Genomic DNA, 22,479 nt, shown 5'->3' with positions numbered 1-22,479 from the left:
TGATTTCATAGATCTGGAGGGGGGCCTGCGCCACAGTAGATATTGAAAGGTCTGATGTGCAGCCAGGGTTGAGACCCTCTGCTGCAGCTCGGGGGACAGGATGGGCGGGGCGGGGGGGGGTTGTCTATCACATCGCACAGAGCTCCCAGTCCAAGGGGAGTCAGAGGGATGCTTTACAGGGATGTTGAGAGAGTTGAGTGCTGGTGCCCCATCCTTCATCCCCTCTGGCTGTGGGCTGCCTCCTACCCAGAGTGCCATAAAAATACCATTTTCCAGGAGTGCTGTGAGAGGAAACAGTTGGGAAGTACTGATGAAATGAACACCAACTAATCAGCCGTGTCTGTGTCTGAGCAGTGCCGGGAAGTTTGCACGTCGGCTTATTTAACCCTCACAACACACCCGTGGCAGGAAGTTTGTGATTCCTACTTTTCTGATGAGAAAAACAGGCCCAGAGATTAAGTCTCTGCCCCAGGCCACAGAGATGGAAAGTGACAGGTCCACTACCCGATGCAGGAAATCTCTGCTTAAGCACTTAATACTTCAGAGACAGGAAAGAGAGACTCTGGGGAAAAGGGAAGAGAGAGAATATGAGAGCAAAAGGGATCTCGAGAAAGGCAGGGGAAAAGGCAGAGAAAGAAGAGGCAGGGTCAGGAAGGGCATGGCAGCTTGAGGGCTGTCCCAAGGCTTCGGAGTGAAAACTGACATTTTCACAGGAAACCTGGGTCTGGGTGAGGCTGAGCGGTGGATCCCCAACCACAGGAGGGATGCAGGCACAGTCTGTGCAGGATGGAGGGCTGCAGGTTGCTCTCCTGGGTTCCTGCCCAACCCCAAGCCCAGGGTCAAATGTATGAAATGGAGCTGAGAGCACTTAGCCTCAGGTTTGCTGTGTGGCTCTAACACATCTGGTCACAGTGGGCACTCAGGAAATGTCAGTCTGTCTGTCTGCCTGACCCCTCTCATCCCTCCCGCTCCCCCTGGATCCGAGCCGGGTCAGAGCCCCGGGATCAGTAATACTCACAGGATGTAGGTGATGACGCCGATGCTCCTGTAAAACAAAGAACAGTCAAGTCAGGGCTGCGTGGCTGTCAGCCCAGACCAGCAAGGGACTCCCCACATGGTTCTGAGGGCCCTTGCACGGCAGCCCCTGGATGCCATCTCAAGTCCCACGCCCCTCCCCACTCCGCTCTTCAGCAGCAGCCTGGGACTTGTTTGGAGTCATCAAGCTCTGGACGTTGAGTCCAAGGACCCAGGTTCAAGATCAGACTCCTGCACATGCAGGCTGCGATGATCACCTCTGAGCCTCTTTTTCCTCTTAAAATGAGGAAAATGATAACTACCTCACAGGACCACTGGGAGGATTTTAGAAAACCACGTGATCAAGCTGCTTAGCCAACTGTAAAGCATGGTTCACATGAAATGAGCCCCATCTGTGCAGAGAATCCATCACTGCGGGATCCCCCGGCCCAGCACAGCACCTAGAACATAAGAGGCTCCCGGTGATCACTTGCTTGACTGATGGAATGAGCTACTGTCACTATCATCTTTATCGTGGCTGCAGCAGGCCTGGGGTGAGCCTGCACCTCCAGCCTCACCTCTCCCCTTGCTCTCTGCCTCGGCCGTGTGCTAACTGGCCGCAGGTCCAGCACACCCAGAGCAGCCAGAGGCTCTGAAAGGTCAGTGTGAAGGAAGAGGTTTTCACGGTCAAGGGGGATGTCAGCCAGAGCCGGGGTCTGGGCCACCTGGGCGGCCTGTACAACTTACCACATGTCAGCCTCCAGGCCCAGGGGCTCATAGTTCACAATTTCTGGAGCTGAAAGAAGCCATGTTGAAGAGTCAGCAGGGGTATGAAAATGAGAAGAGATGATCGTAAGGAATTTTAGGGAATTTGGTGCCAAATGTCTCCATCCTGAATCCTCACTAAGGAAAATCAGAGAGGCAGATGGGGTTAATCTGGGTCTAAGGATTTTGAGGAAGGGAGTTGCCTTTTATCCTGATAGTGAGGAAGATGGGACAAAGGGACTCCTGGAAAAGGAAGAGGAGGGTGGGGAGAGGAAGATGCGGGAGGGGACAATGGGGCCTAGAACAAAGCCTGCTTTAGAACTCTCTGCTGGAAACCAGTCAGGTCAGCGCTGGAAGGTGATGGAGGAGAAAAGGAGGCAGAGAGGGAATCCACACTCCTCTGAGTCTGTCTGAAAGAGGGCAACTCCCACCTGAGGAGCAGGAGGACATTCTGGTGGCCACTGAGGTGATGAGCCTGGGGTGCCCGAGGGGCATCCAGAGGAAGATGTCCAGGAACAGGCTGGGTATTGCAGGTGGGGGTGGGGTGGACCAGAGCCATCACACAGGCGGAAACAGGAGCCGTGCGAATGCTGCCATGACCAGGAGAAGGTGCAGAGTCTAGGAAAGAAGCCTCTACCCGGGAGAGAAGAGGACCAAATGGTGCCTGGTGATCAAGCCCATAAGCCCCGGAAAGCAAGTGTTGAATTTCACACTCACTGCAGTGCCCAGAGAGCGCTGAGTGTGGGCAGTGGAGATAAGGGTGCAGATGACTCTTTAAAAAAGCTTGGTGATGAACTAGAGAAGAAAGAGAGGATGATAACTAGAGAAGGGAGAGGGATTGAGACTTTTTAACCACGAATGGAAAAAGCTGGGGAGTGGGAAAGGCTAAGTTTGCTCATCTAGAATAATATCAAAACCTCTGCATCTATAGGATGTGCCCCCCATCCCACCCTCCCAGATGCAGGGAACCACTCTCCTGGCTTATTTTTCAGCTTCCTAAAAATGATGCCATACTGCATGTGATCTACTGTCACTTGACTTTTTTTCCCCACTCAACATGATGCTTCTAGCATTCATTGAATGTTCATCCATGGTTTTTCATCTTCACTGCTATATAATAGTCCATTGTGTGAATATAGATCATCTTCTAGTCATTCTCTTGGTGATCATTTGGATGGTTTCCACTTCTTTTATTCTTTTATTATATTATTATTATTATACTATTTTATTATATTATTATTATTATATTATTATTTTATTATATTATTTTATTGGAAAAACATTGCTATGAACTTTTTTGTACCTGTCTCCTGAGACACACATGAAAGACTTTCTCTAGGACAGTGATATTCAAAGTGCAGTCTGCAGGCAAACAGTCTGCAGACTGTCACTGGTCCTGACAAGATATGTACAGAAATTGACAGTAAGCATTTAGAGACTTGCATAGCAATTTGACATTGCTGGGACACTCAAACTGTGATCACTTTTCTAGGAATTTATTTTTATCGTATCTTACTGAACAAGCAGTCCAGGATAGACTTTTTTTTTTTCAAGTGGTTCACCATAGAGAGTTTGAGGAGCACAACTCACTTTCTTTTTTTTTAAATGGTTTGTGAAGTTTTGTGCTGGAGATTTCGTTTTGTTTTTTTTTTTTAATTTTATTTATTTATTTATGGCTGTGTTGGGTCTTCGTTTCTGTGCGAGGGCTTTCTCTAGTTGCGGCAAGCGGGGGCCACTCTTCATCGCGGTGCGCGGGCCTCTCACTACCGCGGCCTCTCTTGTTGCGGAGCACAAGCTCCAGATGCGCAGGCTCAGTAATTGCGGCTCACGGGCCCAGTTGCTCCGCGGCATGTGGGATCTTCCCAGACCAGGGCTCGAACCCGTGTCCCCTGCATTGGCAGGCAGATTCTCAACCACTGCGCCACCAGGGAAGCCCACAACTCACTTTCTAGTGCTCATCTGCTCGATATACATACACACTCATTTCTGTCCTTCAGGTGCTTTTGTTTGTCCATTTTCATCTGTGCTTTTCATCTTCTTTCTTGTCTTTTTTTTTTTAATCGCTTTTTGTTAGTTTTCTTATTGTTTTTTTCCCCAACTTCTATTTTTGTAATGGCTACCCCTGAGACTTTACTATGAATATCAAATAAATTCTAACATAAATCAATATTTTGACCCTCCTCTAACAATACAAGAAACTTAGAACACTAATTTCAAGTACTCTGTCCTAGCTAACATTATTTTCTTCAGTTTCTAGTTCTTTTTTTCAATCCTACAATTAAAGCTTCATCATCACCATCATCGTTATCATTATTTAGGAAAGAAAATAATTATATTTGCCTAATGTTCTACTGATTTCTTTGCTCCTATTACTGCTTGCATTGAGAACTCCCTTCAGAGTCATTTTCCTTAATTCAGAAGTATATCTTTTAGAAGTTTCACTAATGAAGGTCTGCTGGAGGTTAACTGTTTTTATTGTTTTGTCTTTTTTGTTGTTGTTCTTTTTTGTTTTTGCTTTTTTTCTGAATCTCTTACCTTCATTCTTGAAATATAATTTCTCCACAATTATGGGGTTTTTATTTTTCTTCAGCTCTTTGGAGATTATATTCTATTGGACATTGGTTTCCATTGTTGCTTTGAGAAGTATGCTGTCAGTCCAGTTATTGGTTTTTGTTTGTTTATTTTTGTTTTTTGTAGGTAACCTGTCTTTTCTCTCTGGCTGATTTTTAAGATCGTCTCTTTGTATCTGGTGCCCTATACTTTAACTATAATGTGTCTAGGTATAGATTTTTTTTCTGATTGATATACGTTGTCCTTTCTGTATCTGGGGATGCATGTTTTTACATTAGTTCTGAAAATTCTCAGCCGTTCTATTCAGATATTACTCCTGTATTGTCTTTATTCCCTCGTCCAGGAATCCAAATAGACTTATGTTAGGCTTCTTATTTTAAACTTATTTCACTTATCCTCTCTTTAATATTTCTATATCTTTGTCACTCTGTGGTGTTCTAGCTGATTTTTTCCAGCTCAGTCTTCCAATTCTTTAATTCTCTCCTCAGCTGTGTATAATCTGCTGTTTGCCCCATCCACTGAGTTTTAAATTTCAATGAGTATATACTGAATTTCTTAAAGTTCTATCTGGTTCTTTTAAAAATTTGCCTGGTCATTCTTGTGAGTCTACTTGTTGTTTCTATATACATTCCATTTATTTTATAGTCAACATCTGATAATTTTAATATCCTACATCCTTGAACATCTAAATCTTGCTAGTCTCTGATAAATGCTGATATGTATACTTGCCTTTAGGAGAGGTCCTCCTATTGAATATTCTTGTTGCTCACAGCTCCAGCTCTACATTCATTTCACTCAATTTTCAAGGTATGACAAGTGATGCTGAAGGACTTACTACATTTAAAGATTTCTCTTACTTCCTATGAGTCCAGAATTGCATGAAAAATAATATTTTTCTCAAGAATCCAGTTTTGTAGTGAGAGGACCTTTTGTAAGACCTGGTCCACCACACTCCCAGAAGCTGACACTTTTTAACCCTGGTCTCAGGTTAAAATTTCAAAGAATGGTGGGAATAGGGAAGAGTGGTTATAACCTGTGTTCAGGGATCTTGGGAAAAGGAAGTCATCATAATTTGGTCAGGGGCTTAGAGAAACCACCCTATATATCTGTAAGGTGCAAATAAGACCAGTTCCTTCCCCACCCATTAGATTTCTAGGGGTTCTCCAAGGCATCATCTCTCAGCCCACAGGCCACAGCCCCAGACGCAGGGTTTGCTACTGTGATTTCTCTACCTCTTGATCCCAGATTCTCAGTTGGGAGAGAAACAGGCCCAAAACTCACCAACAAATTCTGGCGTCCCAAAAATGTTCTTAAATTCAACTCCATCTTCTATTTCATGAGCCAGGCCAAAGTCAATCAGCTTGATGTGTGGAATGGGAATATTCTTGTCCAACAACATAATGTTTTCTGGCTGGAGAACAAAAAAAGAGAAGAAAAGGGATAAAAGAAAAGATGGTAATTAAAGCCCTATTTTATGTTTTTGCTTTGGTTTTGGGGTGGGGTTTGGTGTTCTTTTTTGGGACACCAAAACCACATAAACACTTTCTTGTTTTTGTGTCCTCAGTCTTCTCCTGTGAACTCAAAAACAGCCACAACGCCAAGGGCAAGGCCTGGGTTTTACCAAACCTGCTGCTGACAGCAGAACCAGACTCTGGCTTTAACCCTGTTTCTGTCTCTGAACAGCAGATCCCTTTAATGCAGTGCCTCTGTTTCCCCATCTGTCAAATGGGGCCAGGGAGATACTTGCAGCATTTCCTGTAAACAAAACTACTGCCTCTCTGGGTGTATGTGGGTGGGGAGGGGCACTGCAACGTAGCCTCACTTTACACATGGCTTACTGACCTCCATCTTCCTGACCACCTCTTTCCCCTGGCCGGTCAGCTTCCTGTGGACAACACCCCCCTCCTCTAGACTAACGGTGTGGCTCACACTTCTCTATGTTTAACTAACATTGGCCCTCGGTGGGACACAGGAAAAAAACACCTAATTTCCAGGGAAAATACCAGCTGCCCAGACTATTCCCAGCCCAGTAAAACAGATGCCAGATCTAACACAATAATGGCGGTGTGTGTAGGTGGGGGGACAGCCCTGCCCTGGCTTCACTAAGCCCAGGCTCCCAGTGAGGCTAGAACAGGATCCTGAGCCTAGCCTTCTCACTCCCACCCAACCACTCAGGGCACTCAGTGGGTGAGCAGTCCCTCTGAGTCATCTTTCCTCCTGCTCCTCACCAGGACCATCTTAGATCCCATTCGAAATGGAATGCCTTGAAAACACACATCTACACAAAAACTGGTACACAAATGTTCACAGCAGCATATTCATAATAGTCCCAAAGTGGAAGCAATGCAAATATCCATCAACTGATGAGTAGGTAAACAAAATGTGGTACATCCATACAGCAGAATACTATTCAGCCATAAAAAGGAATGAAGGCGGAGAAAATAATAAAAAGGAATGACATACTGATACATGCTACACCATGGATGAACCTTGAAAACATGGTGCTAAGTGAAAGATCAGTCACCAAAAACCCCAGATTATATGATTGCATTTATATAAGATATCCAGAATAGGCAAATCCACAGAAACAGAGTAGATAAGGAGTTGCCTAGGACTAGGGGATTGCGGAGTGACTGCTAATAGGTACGGGGTTTCTTTTGGGGGTGATGAAAATGTTTTAAAATTGATTGCAGTGTTACTTGTACAACTTTGTAAATTGTAGACTTTAAATGGGTGAATTACATGCTAGGTGACATATAAATCTCAATAAAGCGGTTTTAAATCAATAGATAAGTAAATAAGTAAGTGTTTAAGAAAACTGAATGTCCCTGTTTCTCAAAGTACTGGAGAATTTCCCACCTTGCACTTTTGCTCTCATCATCTGCTCTACCTGGAAAGCCTCTGCTCAATCTCTGCCCACTGAAATCCTAGCCAGCCTTCACGGTCTAACTCAGTCCACCTCTTCCTTGAAACCTTTCCTCAGCAGCACTGAGTCTTCTCCCCCCACCCACAGACGTGAACCCTCCCTCCCCCAGGGCCCCTTCATGCTCATTGGAACCTTTCTGCTATGACAGTTGTCACACTCTCTCTTGTCCGACAGTCCTCGATGTCTGTCCTCGATGCCCTACTGGACCCTCAGCTGGAGGAAGGATTCATGTCTTTGCATCTCCACCCCCGCAGCGCAGAGCTCAGAGGCAGGCAGGTGGAGGGTGGCCCTAAAAGTTGGCTGAACTGATTCTGAATCTGCGTTGAAGACACCCCAGGTGTCCCCATACCAAACTTCCCGGCTCCCTGGTCTCTGTGACCTCACTCACTTCACAGTGGCTGGAAACTTTCACTCAAGTGAGTTGGATGAGGAATCCCTCCTTTTTTTCCCTTTTTTTAAAAATATAATATAATATATTTCCTTTTGCATTTTAAAAGTGTGTTTATTCTTTTCCCCCTCTGGAGATTTCTCTCAACTTATTTTGAAAATGTGTCAAAGTCCTTTCCCAAGGCAGGGCAGCTCCTTACACTCTGCAGAAAGGAGAGTGAGGGCAGGGGGAGGGCAGGACACAGGATGCAGGCTGCGGGCCCCCTCCAGTGCCCTGACCCGGCCCTCCGGTGGCTGCCCAGGGACCCCAAGCATCCTGGCACCCCATGTGGTGAGCTGCACCCTCCCCGCTGCCCACCATCTCCTGAGCAGGGGGCTTCTCCTCCCTCCATTCCACCACATTCCTCAGCCACCTTTTGGGAACTTCTCTCTTCCTGGGAACGGCCCTGAGGCTTCTCCCTGGGGCTGAGGGGCCCGGCCCGGGTCCTCCTGACCACCACCCAAAACCCGCTGAACAGGGCTGGGAGCCGCAGTGGACAGAGGCAGACACACTAGCCCTGGTGGTCCCCAGGACTGGGGGGCAGTAGGGACAGGGGGCAGGGACCCCACAGGAAGGAAGGAGGAACAATTGGAGGCAGGATTCTCCCAGGCATTCCTGGAGAATCCCTGGGAGAATCCCAGGAGATTCTCCCTAAGAAGTGAGAAGCGTCCTTGCCTCGCATCCTCTCACCTCGGTGGCCCACAGTCCAGGGGAAACAGCCTCTCCACTGGCTTGTGAGAACCTCCGTGCAAAGCCACGTTTTCTCACCTGAGTCCCATCTGTCCCCTGCCCCACCCCAAGAACCTATCACACAGCAGGTGACTGCTCCCCTGCGTGGGACACTCTCCCTGCACTGTCCCTACCCCCAACCTGGCTAATTCCTATTCACATTTCAGCAAAAATAGTACCTCCTCCAGAAAGCCACCCCTGCTCCCCACACCCGCCACTTCCCCAGTTCCCATCAAACCCTGCACTTCCCCTATTTCAGTGCTTTTCCCACTGCCTTGAGCTTGTCAGTTTACTGACCTGTCTGCCCCACTGGGCTAAGAGCTTCCCGAGGGTTTAACTCCTATCAACTACCCAAAGGTTAGCATAGAGCCTGACATCCACCAGGTGCTCAGTGAATGTTCCCCGAGTGAAGATAGGCGCCATTTAGTAAACCCCTACAATGTGCAGGTCCAGTGCTAACCAGGCACATGACATACTTTATACCTCATTGACCCTCTCACTACCTTATACGGTGGGTGTTTATCATTCCTCTTTCTTAGGAAAAGAACCAAAACTGAAAAAATACTGACTCATGGACCAGGGAGTTTAACCTCTACTTGTCCGACTCCAAAGCCTGTGCTCCTAACCACTAGACTAAATGGTCCCCCTTCCCTGCTTCTCAAGGGTCCTGGGAATCTATCCCAGGAAGAAGTGGGAATGCAGCTTGGGCCTAGCAGCCTAGCAGGGCAAATTCGCACCCTGGCTCAGGCACAGCTATTTTCTTGCCCCGACACCTGTTTCCCATCCCAGGATGCCTTTCTTCCTGTGATGCTTTCACCCTGGTGAGCAGTCCCAAGCCCTGCCCTTGGCCTGGCCCTCGTGCTGTGTCCAGAGACTCAGAAAGGAGCGTCAGGACCTCCTGGGCTGAACCTCCTCATTTCAGTGAGGAAGCAGAGGTCCTGTCAAAGAGAGTCCCAAGATAGGTCTGCATAAGATGATGGGGGTCTAGGGGTTTCAGGCTGGGAGGTGGCCCCAGTACAGCAGGAATGCTCTGCTAGGTGGCGGAGACCTGGGTCCTTGTCCCCACCTCACTCACTACTCGCAAGTTGGATCATTTGGACCAGATGCACCTTCAGCTCAGACCAGCCCTGACTGGGAGTACACAGAGGTCACAGGCTCCCCGCCACCAATGCTTCCTACTTCCTGCCCAGGCTACCAAGGAGATTCTAGGCTGGCCAGGGGATCTGGACCCCATATCTGCAGCTTCTCCGACTTTCAGCAAGACTTCCTTCTTGCTAGCCCAACCTCCAGTAATAATCTGATGAGGCAAGGAAGCAAGGCAGGGACTGACATTTACTGTACATCTACCAAGGCAGGCATTGCGCTAGTGCTCTATGTCACCCTTGCAGCCACCCTGAGTGGTAGGTACTATTATCAACCCCATTCCACAGATGAGGAAACAGAGGCCTAGAATGATAAAGCATGTACCCAAGGTCCAACAGCTCATAATGGCAGAGTCAGGATGAGCTTCCCGGGAAGTCCAGCTCCTGCTCTCTCCACCACAGCACTCTATTTGGTTAAATATCTTCAGTGGTCCTACTGACCACCAGAGAAAGTCCAGATGCCCTGCCTGATATTTGAGGCATCTGAGGCTCTGCACTTCCCAGCCTCACTGCCCATCACTTGCCTGCACCTGTCCTATATCCCCTCAGGGTGAGCATTACCAGGCCCAGGACGACATCTCTATTCCATCCTTTACTCTGGCTCTTCCTCTTGCCTAGAATGCCCTTCCTACTCTTTCTCACACTTTCAGAGCCTATCCCCTCTCTGCCTCCTTTTATTCCCTTGCTTTTCAATGAAGCAGCCCCTGATCTTGTGCTCTAACCCCCTCAGCACCAAACATGCTTACGAGCGAGTGGCCCTAGTTGCAGGCTGTCTCTCGTATCGTGATGCAGCTTTCCGGGGTGGTAGCCTCCTTGGGAAAATTTCAATTAGTTTTAAGGTTCCTGGCATCCCCTATGGTGTCTTGCATCCTGCATGTTTCATAACAATTTGCTGATGTGAACTGAAGGAATTGGGGGCTAGTGGCTCTTCCCTTTCTGCACCATGGAGGCCCTCGACCACTAGGGGCGCCCGAGAGCACGCCTCCCCACAGCGCTGGTATAGGGCTGGATCAGGAGGGAAAAGGGACTCAGGGAGGGTCTGAAGGGTGGTCTGAGGGCAGCAAAGAGGCAGTTTCCCCAAGGGTTTGGTCTAAGCTTCTTCGCTTCCCCGCTCCCCTAACAGGGTACGGTGGTGTAAAAGAGCCCAGGCCTGGGTATTGGGAAATTCCAATTTCAACTCCACCACCCAAGGCTGTGTGAGCTTAAGCAGGCTACTTCCTCTCTCTGGGCCTCTGTCTCCCAACTCCAAAACAGACCCTGGATGATAGCTAAAGCCTCTTCAAGCTCTAGGCCCTGTAGCTGCCAGGTGGCCCATCCTCCAAGCTGGCTGGGCCAATTCCCACTCCTCTGGGCCCCAAGGCAGGACCCGCAAAGCCTCAGGTCTCCTGGTTCCAGGTCAGGAAGGAAGGGCAGACTGCCAAGCCAGAGTGCCCTTGGGATAGTGCGAGCCCATCCACACTCCCTCACTCCTGTCATTCTCCTCCAGCTTTATTTACTTCAACCAAATACTTCACCCACACACCTGACGTCACCTCCAAAGCACAGCTGGAGGAAGGGATCACATTTCCATAGATGCTGCCACTGCCGAGCCCAGGGCCCATGGCATAGCCACCAGGAGGTGAAATTTTCCCCACCTGTTAAAATAAAGCCACCAGCTCAGCCCATCAGGCAGACAGCTGTGGGCCAATGTGCCCTTTAGCAGCCCAGTAGATCTGGCCTGAGGCACCTACTATGGTGCCATCTGGAAGCTGATCCTCCAGGGGTGACCCTTGTCGGGTGATCCCTACTGGCTTGGTACAGCATGTCTAAGAGTCCCTGCAGGATGAAGGCAGCCTCAGGGGATCTATGAAGTAAGGTGCCAAAGACCAGAGCTTAGAGTCAGGCCTGGGTTCAAATTCCACCTCTACCTCTCACAGTGAAACCTGGGCAAAGTCATTGGACCTCTTGGAGCCTTGGTTTCCCCATCTGCAAAATGGGAACACCTACCAAGGCATACAGTGTTCTGAGAATTCAGGGAGATGGTCCATGTAAGGAGCGGTGCCCAAGGAGATTTCAGAGCAGGGTGGCTATGTTTGCTCTCTCCTTTCAGGGATGCAGCAGTGACAACAGTCATCCCTGGGAACTTTACTGAATCCCTGCTGAATCTGAAGAACATGCCCTTCGCAAACCTGCCTCCTCCCCCACTCATCTTCTGCTTCCCTCCCCCCATCCCGTTTCACCCTCAGACTCACAATGTTGGGGCTGCAAGGGACCTCAGAGACCGTTTAGTCCCTTCATGCTGCAGAGCTGCCCAGAGAGCTCACAAAACTGCCAAGGATACCAAGCAAAGAACAGAGCCCAAGTCTGCTGACCCTCGGCCCAGTGCCCTCTCCAGGTGTCTGCATGGCCTGCCCATCACCAGGTGAGGCTGCTCAGCTGAGCAGAGCTGGAGCCCAGCCAGGTCTGTGCTATGGGGACAAGGAAGCCGTCTAGGAACCTTCCCTGGAAATGTCAAGCACAGTCCCAGGTTATTCAGCAAGTGCTGGGCAACCTGAGAAAGCAGGGCCGCATGTTGCCAGGCCTCTGTGGGCAGGTTTCCATGGTGCTGCAGCAAATTCCCCCCCGCCACCCCCCAGCACACTGTAGATGAGACCACAGGCAGCCCTTCCCCACCAGCCTCCAGTGTGGCCCGGGCCCAACGTCCACCTTCATCGACATTCAAGGCCCTCCCACCTCTGGACAGCACACCCTCTGCTACATGCCAGTGGACCTTCATCACCCCAACCCCAACCTGCAGTTCACTCTGCTGGAATGCCTTCCTGACAAGCTTCCTCCCCTCTCACCACCCAGCTCCAGCACTTCCCCACTGGAACATCTTCTGTGACCCCCTCCCCGCCAACACACACAGCTAGTTGCTTCTACCCAAGGGCCTGCAAGGTACACGGACATACCTCTGGCAGAGAATCAACTGCACTACAACTACTCCCTTACATGTCGTCTCCCCACTAAGCTGAGGCCCCACAGAGGAGGACAGGGGCTTTGCCTCTCTTTTCCATCCCTCGCACCCAAGAGGGGCTGCAATGTAGTAGGTGCTCAGGAATGGTTTATCAGGTAAAGGAATGAAAGAATCGGCGCAGTCATATGTGTGTCTCTTGCACAACCTGCTTTTAGGGAGTCAAGATAGATAATGACTAAGAGCCTTAGAACCTGGGTTCGAATCCCAGTTTTGCCATTTACCAGCAGTCTGACGCCAAGCAAGTTACTTAACCTCTCTCAGCCTCAGGCTTCTCACTTGTAAATTAGGAGTAACAGTAAAACCTACCTCAAGAGGGTTACTAAGAGGATCAAACAAGGCATATAAAGTGGCCTGTAGCCGTTGTCATCACCTCTGGGCTTATTTTCCTGATCTTGCCGCTCCTTTCCAGAGGTCTTTATCATCTGCCTATTGAACTCTTACCCATCTTTCCAGGCCCAGTCAAAATGCTATCTTCTCCAGGAAGCATCATCTGAATACCCAGCCCAGCCCTCCTTCCTTCTCCCAGCTCCACACTCGTGCAGCAATCTTGACCTGCAGCACCAAGCACTGCCAAGACCTTTATGTGTTAGTCTTGCCTCCCCCACTAGACTGCACACTTGCTAAAGGCAGGGCCTGCTCTTCCTGTGATCCTAAAGGCACCCAATCTGAAGTTTCACGCATAGCAAAACCTACAGCACTCAGTTTACGAAGCGTTTACACACCTCTTATTTGATTCTCACTCTCTGAGGCAGGTACTGTCATCACCCCATTTTACAGATGAAGAAGTCGAGGCTCAGAGAGGTTAAACGCTTGCCCAAGATGCCTTAAATGCTTGCCCAAGATGCCTGTGTGCTCTCCCCTCTCCCATGTTGCCTCACTTCCTCTAGCTGATGTAAGGGTGCCCACTTAGATCACCCCTGCCGGCTGGCAAAGTTGGCATTTCCATCTTGGCTCTGGTAACTCACCAGCTTGCTGGTCCAGCTCCATGGTTTTTTTTCTTTCTTTTTTTTTTTTTTTAACGGATGCGTTCCTCTTTTTTTTTTTTTGGCTGCATCAGCTCTTAGTTGTGGCACACGGGATCTTCGTTGAGGTGCGCAAGCTCCAGAATGCTTGTGCTCTTCGTTGCGGTGTGGGTTTCTCTCTAGTTTCAGCGCTCTGTAGTTGTGGCGCACCAGCTCCACAGCACGTGGGCTCTGTAGTTTGCGGCATGCAGGCTCTCTAGTTGAGGCGCACAGGCTTAGTTGCCCCGCGGCATGTGGGATCTTAGTTCCCCGATCAGGGATGGAACCCTTGTAACCTGCATTGGAAGGTGGATTCTTAACCACTGGACCACCAGGGAAGTCCCTCCAGCTCCATGTTTTTCCTAGAAAACGCACATCTTAGGGAAGGGCCCCAACCCAGTTGCACTGGATTTGTTAAACCACAGCTTCTGGACATTCACTTGCGGCCTGCTCCTCTATGGGAGGCTGCTGCATGGTTCTAGAAGCCCTGCCTGGTAAAGTCAGAGAAAACCACTACCTACTGTCTCTGTGCTCTTATTGGGTAGAGGGAGGGAAATAAAAATTCACTTCCAAGGCCATTCTAGGACCACTGGATTTCAGCCTTGGGCCAATCAGCAATGCTGGCTCTCTGGTCTGTGCCACACGACAACCAGCATTTGCCTTGCGCTCTCCCCACACATCACCTTATTCCTCACAGCTGCCAAGCTGTGGATGGCCGGAGCCTCCATTTAACCAGTGAGGAACCTGGGCCTGAATCCAGGCATTCTGAGCCCCAAGCTGTGCTTTGGGGCCCATCTGAGCTAGTTACCCATTGGAATCCCCTGGGGACTGTGTTAAAAATACCAAAGCAATTAAATCAACCCACCAGGAGTGAGGCTCCAGAATTGGTTTTCTAAAGCAAGCTCTCCAAGAAAGTCAGAATCATACAGTGCCCAGTGTTTGGGGAACCAGCACTAAAGAGGGCCCTCTCATTGGACAGACTTGACTTTTTTTAATAAATAAATAAACTTATTTATTTATTTGTTTATTTTCTTTTGGCTGAGTTGGGTCTTCCTTGCTGCGCACGGGCTTTCTCTAGTTGCAGTGAGCGGGGGCTACTCTTCATTGTGGTGCTCGGGCTTCTCATTGCGGTGGCTTCTCTTGTTGTGGAGCACGGGCTCTAGGCGCGTGGGATTCAGTAGTTGTGGCACGTGGGCTCAGTAGTTGTGGCACACGGGATTAGTTGCTCCGCAGCATGTGGGATCTTCCCGGACCAGGGCTCAAACCTGTGTCCCCTGCATTGGCAGGTGGATTCTTAACCACTGCGCCACCAGGGAAGTCCCCAGACTTGGGTTGAACCCTACTTCTGCCCCAGGCTAGCTGTGTGACCTCGGCAAGTCATTCACCTCTCTGATCCTTGGCCCCTCATCTGCAAAACAGGAAAGGGGTTCTGAGGAGGCACAAGAAAACCTAGGAGCCTTTGAGCAACCTCCCCTTTCTATAAAATGGCCATGACCATGGAACTTCCCTCATAGGGTCGTCATGTGGATAAAAGGAGTAAACACATGCAGAGCACTCAGAGAAGAGCCTGCACATTTACTACAGCCCTCAGTAAATGTTGGCTGCCATTATTATTGTTACACCACTGCTGCCACCACCACAGCTGGCCTGCAGGTAGCACTGTCCTGAAATGCTTTCACCAACAGAGTCTCAGAGAGCCGGGGGTGGGCTAAAGCTGGTGCCTACCGGCTCATGAGAGCCTGCTGTTAAATTTGCAGGAATGTTGTAAGCCAGTTGTTAAACTGAGCTATGTAAGAATATTATTTTAATATTAAAAATTAAATTATAGAAACTTATGTTTAATTAAATTATATTTAAAATACTTAAAACTTATTACTTCCAGGACTTCCTTGGTGGCGCAGTGGATAAGACTCCACGCTCCCAATGCAGGGGGCCCGGGGTTCGATCCCTGGTCAGGGAACTAGATCCCACATGTATGCCACAACTAAGGAGCCCACCTGCCGCAACTAAGACCCCACGCAACCAAATAAATAAATAATTTTTAAAAAACTTATTACTTCCTAATTTCTATTAGGAAGTATAAATTTTTATTTCTATTATATTTTATTTCTTTATTTCTATTATATTTTATTATCTTCTATGTTCTTGAGGTTACTTAACGCCTTTCATCTCTGAATGGGGGAAATACTTCATCATGGTATGTTACTGCACCCCTCTTCCTAGCTCTAGTCAGTGTCATCAAGTTGGTGCCTTGAAATTGGCCACAGTGGGTGTATTTACACCACAGAAATCGGCAGACACTACAAATCAGGACTTGATTTCTTGATTCTAGACTTAGGAAGTGCTGCAGAAAACCACTTAATAACAGAGATTAAACTTATAAGGGTGTCGTGTCTACAGCCATTATTTTGTGCTAGCAGAGAAAACTGAAGAAATATTTTTCAATATTCAGAAACCATTATCCAATTCAGCAAAGAAGTCACTCATGTCATTGGCAAACAAGTAAAGTTCCAACACACATCTTCATTGCTTCATTTTCACCTTACTTGTTAACATAAACAAAAATATCAATGAACAATCCTGTTGGAACTACACTCATTTGTCTATTGCATCCATAGGTTGGCTATTGATACAAGAGGTCAGCAAAAACCAAGGAAAGTGTTCTACGAGAATCAATTTATTTTTGTGAAATTTACAAAATAAAAGTATTATATATTTTAGTACTTGTAAATTACATTATAAACCTTAATATCAGTAGACTTTATAATAATTTAGTGTGTGTGTACATATATTTGTTTATTGGAGATCCAGCTACTACCAGAACACCACTGCACAGAATCTGAGTAGACTAAGTTACTGTCTGTGCTTCCCAGATGAGGAAACTGAGGATCAGAGAAGTTAAGTAACTTATTCAAGGCCACATGACTAAGAAGTGGTGCAGCTAGGTTTTCACCCAGGTTTTTTCATGCCAAGATACCTTTCCACCACCCTTTACCACTTCCAGAATCAGGTTCTTTCACTCCTACTGAGATCAGCTGCATGGGGAGGGCTAATGGTAGAGATGTGAATGGAACCTAAAAGGTACTATTTGAACACATGATACTTCAGTGGAGGCCAGGCCTGGGCAGGGGTCCAGAGTGGAGGACCATGGGCAGCTGGAAGTAGCAAAGAGACTCTGAGCACCTAATGGTGATGGCAAAGGTAATAAGGACAAAAGAGGAGGAGGGCACTGCTTTTTTGTCTTTGTTTCCTCATCTGTAAAATAGGGATCATGATATTTACTCCAAGCCCTATCAACCTCACACAGCGTCCTGCCACGTTGGGAATCTGCCCAGCCTGCTGGTAGGAAAGCACCACCTTATTCATTACCCCTTTGGGTGCTTCCATGCCCACCTCCCTTTCTGAATCCCTTTGGAGGAAAGAGAGGAATAGGGAGAAATGTGGCCTCATAGGGAGGCTAGTTAAAATTCACAGCCAGCACTTGTAAGGAGTCTTAGAGTTTACAGGGACCTTTCAGAAACACTGATCTCTCCCTGGCTCCTCACTCCATTCCTGGGTGAGGAAGTGAGGGGCAATATTATCTCCACTTTCAAGGCCAGGAAAGGTCAGAGCCATGACCTCCCCAACCTTACCTAGCAGAGGTGAGACTTAAATGCAGGCTTGACCCACAATCGTCTCCTCTTTCCACTTCCCATGTGGCCTCCCGCTGTATCTCATAAAAAGCAGCTTGTTGGTTTAATGCTCTCCATTTACACATTTACTGCTATATTTCAACTCTTTCAATTATGGCTCTCCATAGTTTAATTTTTGCCACATTTTGTTCCTTCCCTCAACCATTTAGGAGCTCTGTGTCCTCATTTCACTCCTCCTTGGGTCACCCTAGGGTGGCCCTGCAGTAGTTGATGATGCAGCCAGGATGCATCCCTAGGGCTCTGGGCTCCCATGCTGATGCATGGGGCTGAGATGAAGAGCCCACGGGGCACATACTGAGGCTGGGGCACAAGCTAAGTTTTGGGTATGAGGAACAGGAAACAGGGTCCACCCTCAGAACATGCCAAGAGGGTAAGGAAATCAGAAAGACTTGTATAAAAGCCTCAACAGCAAAGTAAATCACTACAGAGCCCATGTGGCCTGCTTGGGTTAGAATGTAGAGTGAAAAAAGCAGGAAAGAAAATTGTAGAAGTAGTATAGTTATAACACCTCAACACACACACACACACACACACACGCACACACACACACACACCCTGTTTATAAAAAGCTGGAGAAAATATAACAAATGTTAATAATGGTTATTTTGGAGTAGAGAGTCTGTACATAACTTCTTTGTATGTTTCTGTATTTTTTTACTTTTTATAATAGCATAAAAGACCATTGACTTCATTTTTTAAGAAAAGTTTATGGGGTACCTTCAGTTCATCTCTTTCCCACAGTCTTATCATTACCTCCAACTGGCCTACTCTCTCCCATCCATTCTCTCTCCACTGCCAGGAGAATTTTCTTTCTAAATAAGAAATAGAATAATGTTTCTCTACCAGTTAAAGGTCTTCCACAAATTACTGTTAATTTTCTTAAGTGTGATAATGGTACTGTGGGTTGGTAGGAGACTGAACTTAATCTTGAGAGATGCTTATTGAAGTGTTTAGAGTGAAGTGTCAGGATAGCTACAATTTTCTTTCCAATTATACCATAATTTTAATAAATTACATACATTTTAATACTTATTTTTAAATTTTTATTAGATATTATTTTTAATTTTAAAAATTACACATATGCACATGTATGTGTGTGTGCGTGTGTGTATATATATGTAAAATGCTTTTTATATAAATGTAAATTTTTTTTTTCTTTTTAAAGACAGAAAGAGGTAAAGCAAATGTGGCCAAATGTTGAATGCAGGAGGAGGGCATAATGGTGTTCATTGTATTGTTCTTCTAATTTTTTCAGACATTTTGAAATGTTTTCATAATAAAAAATGTTGAGGGGTAAAAGTCTTCTATGGCTGTGACTGCCTATACAAACTTCTGCCCTAAACTTTTACAATCTCACCCAAACCTATCTTGATAGTCAAAACTGCCAAGTCTCACCTCTATTTCATGCTCCAAGGTTTTAGTATGGAAATCATCTCATTCTTGTAAGATCTACTTTCAAATGCATGCACATTTTATAGCAATTAATAGAATACAAATTAATTTTTTAAGTATGAGGAATAACCTATTAGAAAGAAAAAATAAGGTAACCAGATGAGAAATTAACTGTGCAAAGGATAAATTTATGGCACAGTATAAACCTTCGGATTAACTATGCGTAAAAGGCATGATGCAAGCAAGTAAGAAATCCATACTGTTAGAATCTGGTGAAATAAAAGCTGGTGATACTCAGCTGTGCTTAGTGTCTCCTCACTGGCTAAGTTCAAGTACCAGCCCTATCATTTAGTACCTGTGTGGTCTTGGACAAGTAACTTAACCTCTCTGAATCTCAATTGCTTTATGTGTAAAAAAGTGACAATACCTTGTACCTCAGTGGGTGGCTGTGAGGATCAAATGAGAGAAGAGATGTATAAGCATGCTGTATTCTAGAAAGTACAATGTACATTTAAAGTATTATTAGTATCATTCTTATGAAAGCTTGATGAGCAGACCCCATCGCATCACGAACATACAAACAACTCAAAGGATGATCAGGACACAGAGGAATTTGGATTTTTGGAGTATCTTGCTCAGGAATTCACTCTTCTTAACACTGTTTACATAAATCAAAAAGTCCCTTCAGAGTTCCGGGTTCCTGGCTTGCATACAATTTCATTCAATTCTCATGGTGTGTTCTTTTTGCTTAAAATACCAGTCAGACCTGAGGGTCACCTTCCATTTCTGAATTCTCAAGTTGGATTTGGGGAAGGTAGGGGAGACACACCCATTCTCAGAGGGGAAACTCCCAAATCCAAAACAAACAGAAAACCACACAAAAACACCCTCTACAAGGCCTTTGTGTGGGATCACGTACTAGGGTGAGGTCCCTGGGTGGTGCTGAGCCCCATTTCCTGGTATCCATCCTCCAGATGGCACATTGAATGATACCCAGGATGAGGGGCAGTCAGTCGCAGTGTCACGTCCATTTATGTAAACACAGGGCAACATCATCTACCTGCACCCCCTCTACCTACCCACACCAGCGGGCCTGTCTGTGGTGAATTTACACCACACACTAGGATGGTATTCATTCTGCTGAGGCAGAGAGGTTACCCCTTGGAAGTGAGTGTTTCTTAATGAGAGTCATGGGTAGATTTTATTTTAGATGGCCTCGGCACCAGTCTCACTGCGGCCATCTCCCCATAGATGGTGGACCCTTGGAAGGCAGGTACCATACCTTATTGATGCTTGTCACTCTACCCCTTGGTGTACAATAGTCCCTCAATAAATGCCACATCACTGAATTGAAATCTGCCTGCCACCTCTTTTGCATTTTCCAGATGATATCCATGTGTGCATTTGTCTTACTAAACCATTCATTTCTTCATTCACTCATTCATTCAACAATGAGTAACTCATGTGTCAGGCACTGTGCTAGAGACAAGAGCAGAAAGTGATGCCCGGTGATAAATGCTGTCAGTGGAAGTCTATACAAGGGGCAAAATAAGCAGGGAAGCTGGTTGGTTCTCAGTTATGCTTTGGCAGGCATGGGAAAGGCTTGCTTACCAGAGGAAATAGTATTTCTGCTGGGCCTGGAGGATGAGCAGGAAGTCCATAGGCAGAGAAAAGGAAGACTAGCAGCTTCCTGGATTTGAACAGCATGAACAGAGAAGAGGGGCCAGGACATGTATCTGTCATCCTGGTGCCTGGGGCTAGTGTTTTGGAGTGGGGAAAGGTAGATGAGGCCAGAATCAGGGCTCAGGCAGTTTAAGAAAGACCTGAATGCCATGCTGAGAAGGGGTTCTTTTATCCTATGGGTGACAAGGATCTGTCACAGATTTCTGGGCAACAGCATGCTGTGATCTGTTTTAGCCAAGGCTGCTTATTGTACATTAATTTTTCCATTCATCTGCTCTCTGCCACAAGGTTGGGAGTGTGTCATAAGCAGGGATAGAGCCTTACCATTCCAGCACAATGGCTGACACAGGAGGAGAGGTCTTTCCTATTCCAAAGGCAGGCCAGAGAGCTGGAAGCTCTCCATCACCTGCTCCTTCCAGCTGGAAGGTGAGCGTGGAGAACAGGTCATGAGCAGGGGCGTGGAGATAACAATGGTGGCTGTGTTCAGGGGGCAGCCAAGCGAGCCTGACTCACTTGGCAAGGAGTAACAGAATACAAGAGGAGGGGAAAGCAGAGGTCCCTCGTGGAGAAGGAAAATCAGGAAGAGAAATGTATTCATATAAAATGAATTTTATATGGTGGGAAACAACATGGAACCAAGAAGTCCTCTCTAAGCTACCAGCTGGACCTTCTGCATGATCCCTCCAGCTGGCAGGAAGTTCCAGCCAAGGGGAACACATACCCACATTCTGGCTCCAGGAAGTGTCTAGTCAATCATGAGGTAATCCCACTGAGTTCCAGCTACTCATCACTTCTGAAGTTGCCCAGCTGGGCCTGGGCCAAGGGACCCACGGGTAGGGGAGTCAGCAGGCTTCTTGCCCATACCCCTCTAAGGATACAAGGCAGGGTAGGGGTCAGCAGTATCCTCAACCTACCTGCATCCAGGCGAAACCCAGCCTGTCTCCAGGCTGTGGAAAATGTCCATATTGAGCCCAGGAGCCAGACAAGATCGCCCACCAGCAGCCCCACCTAGCAACCAATCTCAGCTCTCTGCTGGGCAATTTAGAATCGCACTAGCAGGCTTCGTTTTCCTAGTCTATCAGGGCCCAAAACACTGTAACAGGAGGTGTGTTTTCTTTTCCTCTGTTCTGGGAAGGGAAATAACAATACCAGCTACTATTACAGAGGACCTATCTGGTATCCAGAACTTAATGCTGCTTCTCTCTCATTTTTACAACTCTGACAGGTAAGCATTATCATTTGTGTTAAAGCTGAAAAACGGAGGTTCAGTTGTTTCCTGGTACACGGTAGAGTGAGGGTGAAACCCTGACCGGGCTATAACTCCTCCCACCTCAGCAAGCTGCCATAGAAGCCAACCGTACAGCATGAACATGCTCTAGTCATCGGGGCCTGTGGACTCCACATGCCTGCCTCTACCAGCCCCATGAGAGAAAAGACAAAGGAGGCCATTCTGAGGCCAGCCTCCTGGACCCAGCAAAGACACAGAAAATAAGTCAACTACCCATAGCATTATCAGGAAGGAGACACACGTGCGATCCAGGTAGCCTGTTTCCTGCTTGGTGTATTAATACCCTGAGGTCCAAAGCCCTGCCCAGGCCACACACTCCTCAGTGACCCTGACTTTCACCCTGTGACACCTGAGCGAGACTCTGCAAGATGTCTTCTATTGGAGGAATTTAAAATACTGCGACAATCTGGCCTAAGGAGGGGAGACTCACAGCAGGTTGCCCCATGGGGCACAGTAAGAGCTGGGGTGGGATCCCTGTACGGGACGTGAGCCCACACCCTGATGCAGCCTCTGAGACCACAAGACACCATACCCTCTCTGGGCCAGCCCTGCCAGCCAGAGCTTGGGTGTCATCCTGGACTCTGCCCTCCCCCTCATCTCCCCCATCTAATTAGGCACCTAATCAATCCTCAGAGCAACCTCTATAAAGGTCTTGACTCCATCCCCTCCTCAAATTAGTTTGGCACTTGCCACATCCCACCCAGATTACTGTCCCCATTCTATCCGTGCTCCCAGCTGGAGGGCTCTTTCTGAAAGACACATCTGCTCGCCTCACCTCCCTGCTCATCTGGCCCATATCTCTCAGTGTAAAGTTCAACGGCCTTGGCTTAGCTCCCATGGCCTTTGTCTGCCTC

General features: G+C 47.4%; 1 protein-coding gene across 2 annotated transcripts in view; it reads right to left on the bottom strand.

Moving 5' to 3' along the window:
- DAPK2 (death associated protein kinase 2) overlaps positions 1-22,479 on the bottom strand; it is a 120,561-nt gene that overhangs the window by 21,037 nt on the left and 77,045 nt on the right. Inside the window, exons 1-4 of one of the 2 annotated variants that reach the window (XM_061182035.1) lie at positions 13,535-13,790; positions 5,632-5,761; positions 1,762-1,810; positions 1,019-1,045 (exon numbers count right to left, since the gene is read on the bottom strand). In XM_061182035.1, coding sequence (XP_061038018.1) covers positions 1,019-1,045; positions 1,762-1,810; positions 5,632-5,749 — 194 coding nt within the window. In that variant the 5' untranslated portion in view covers positions 5,750-5,761; positions 13,535-13,790. Of the gene's footprint in view, positions 1-1,018; positions 1,046-1,761; positions 1,811-5,631; positions 5,762-13,534; positions 13,791-22,479 lie in introns of those variants that run through there. The other variant, XM_061182034.1, reaches the window with a different exon arrangement.

This window comes from Eubalaena glacialis, chromosome 2 (assembly GCF_028564815.1).
Source record: "Eubalaena glacialis isolate mEubGla1 chromosome 2, mEubGla1.1.hap2.+ XY, whole genome shotgun sequence".
In the NCBI taxonomy this organism is placed as follows: Eukaryota; Metazoa; Chordata; class Mammalia; order Artiodactyla; family Balaenidae; genus Eubalaena; species Eubalaena glacialis.
This window is presented reverse-complemented; position numbering and strand designations above follow the sequence as displayed.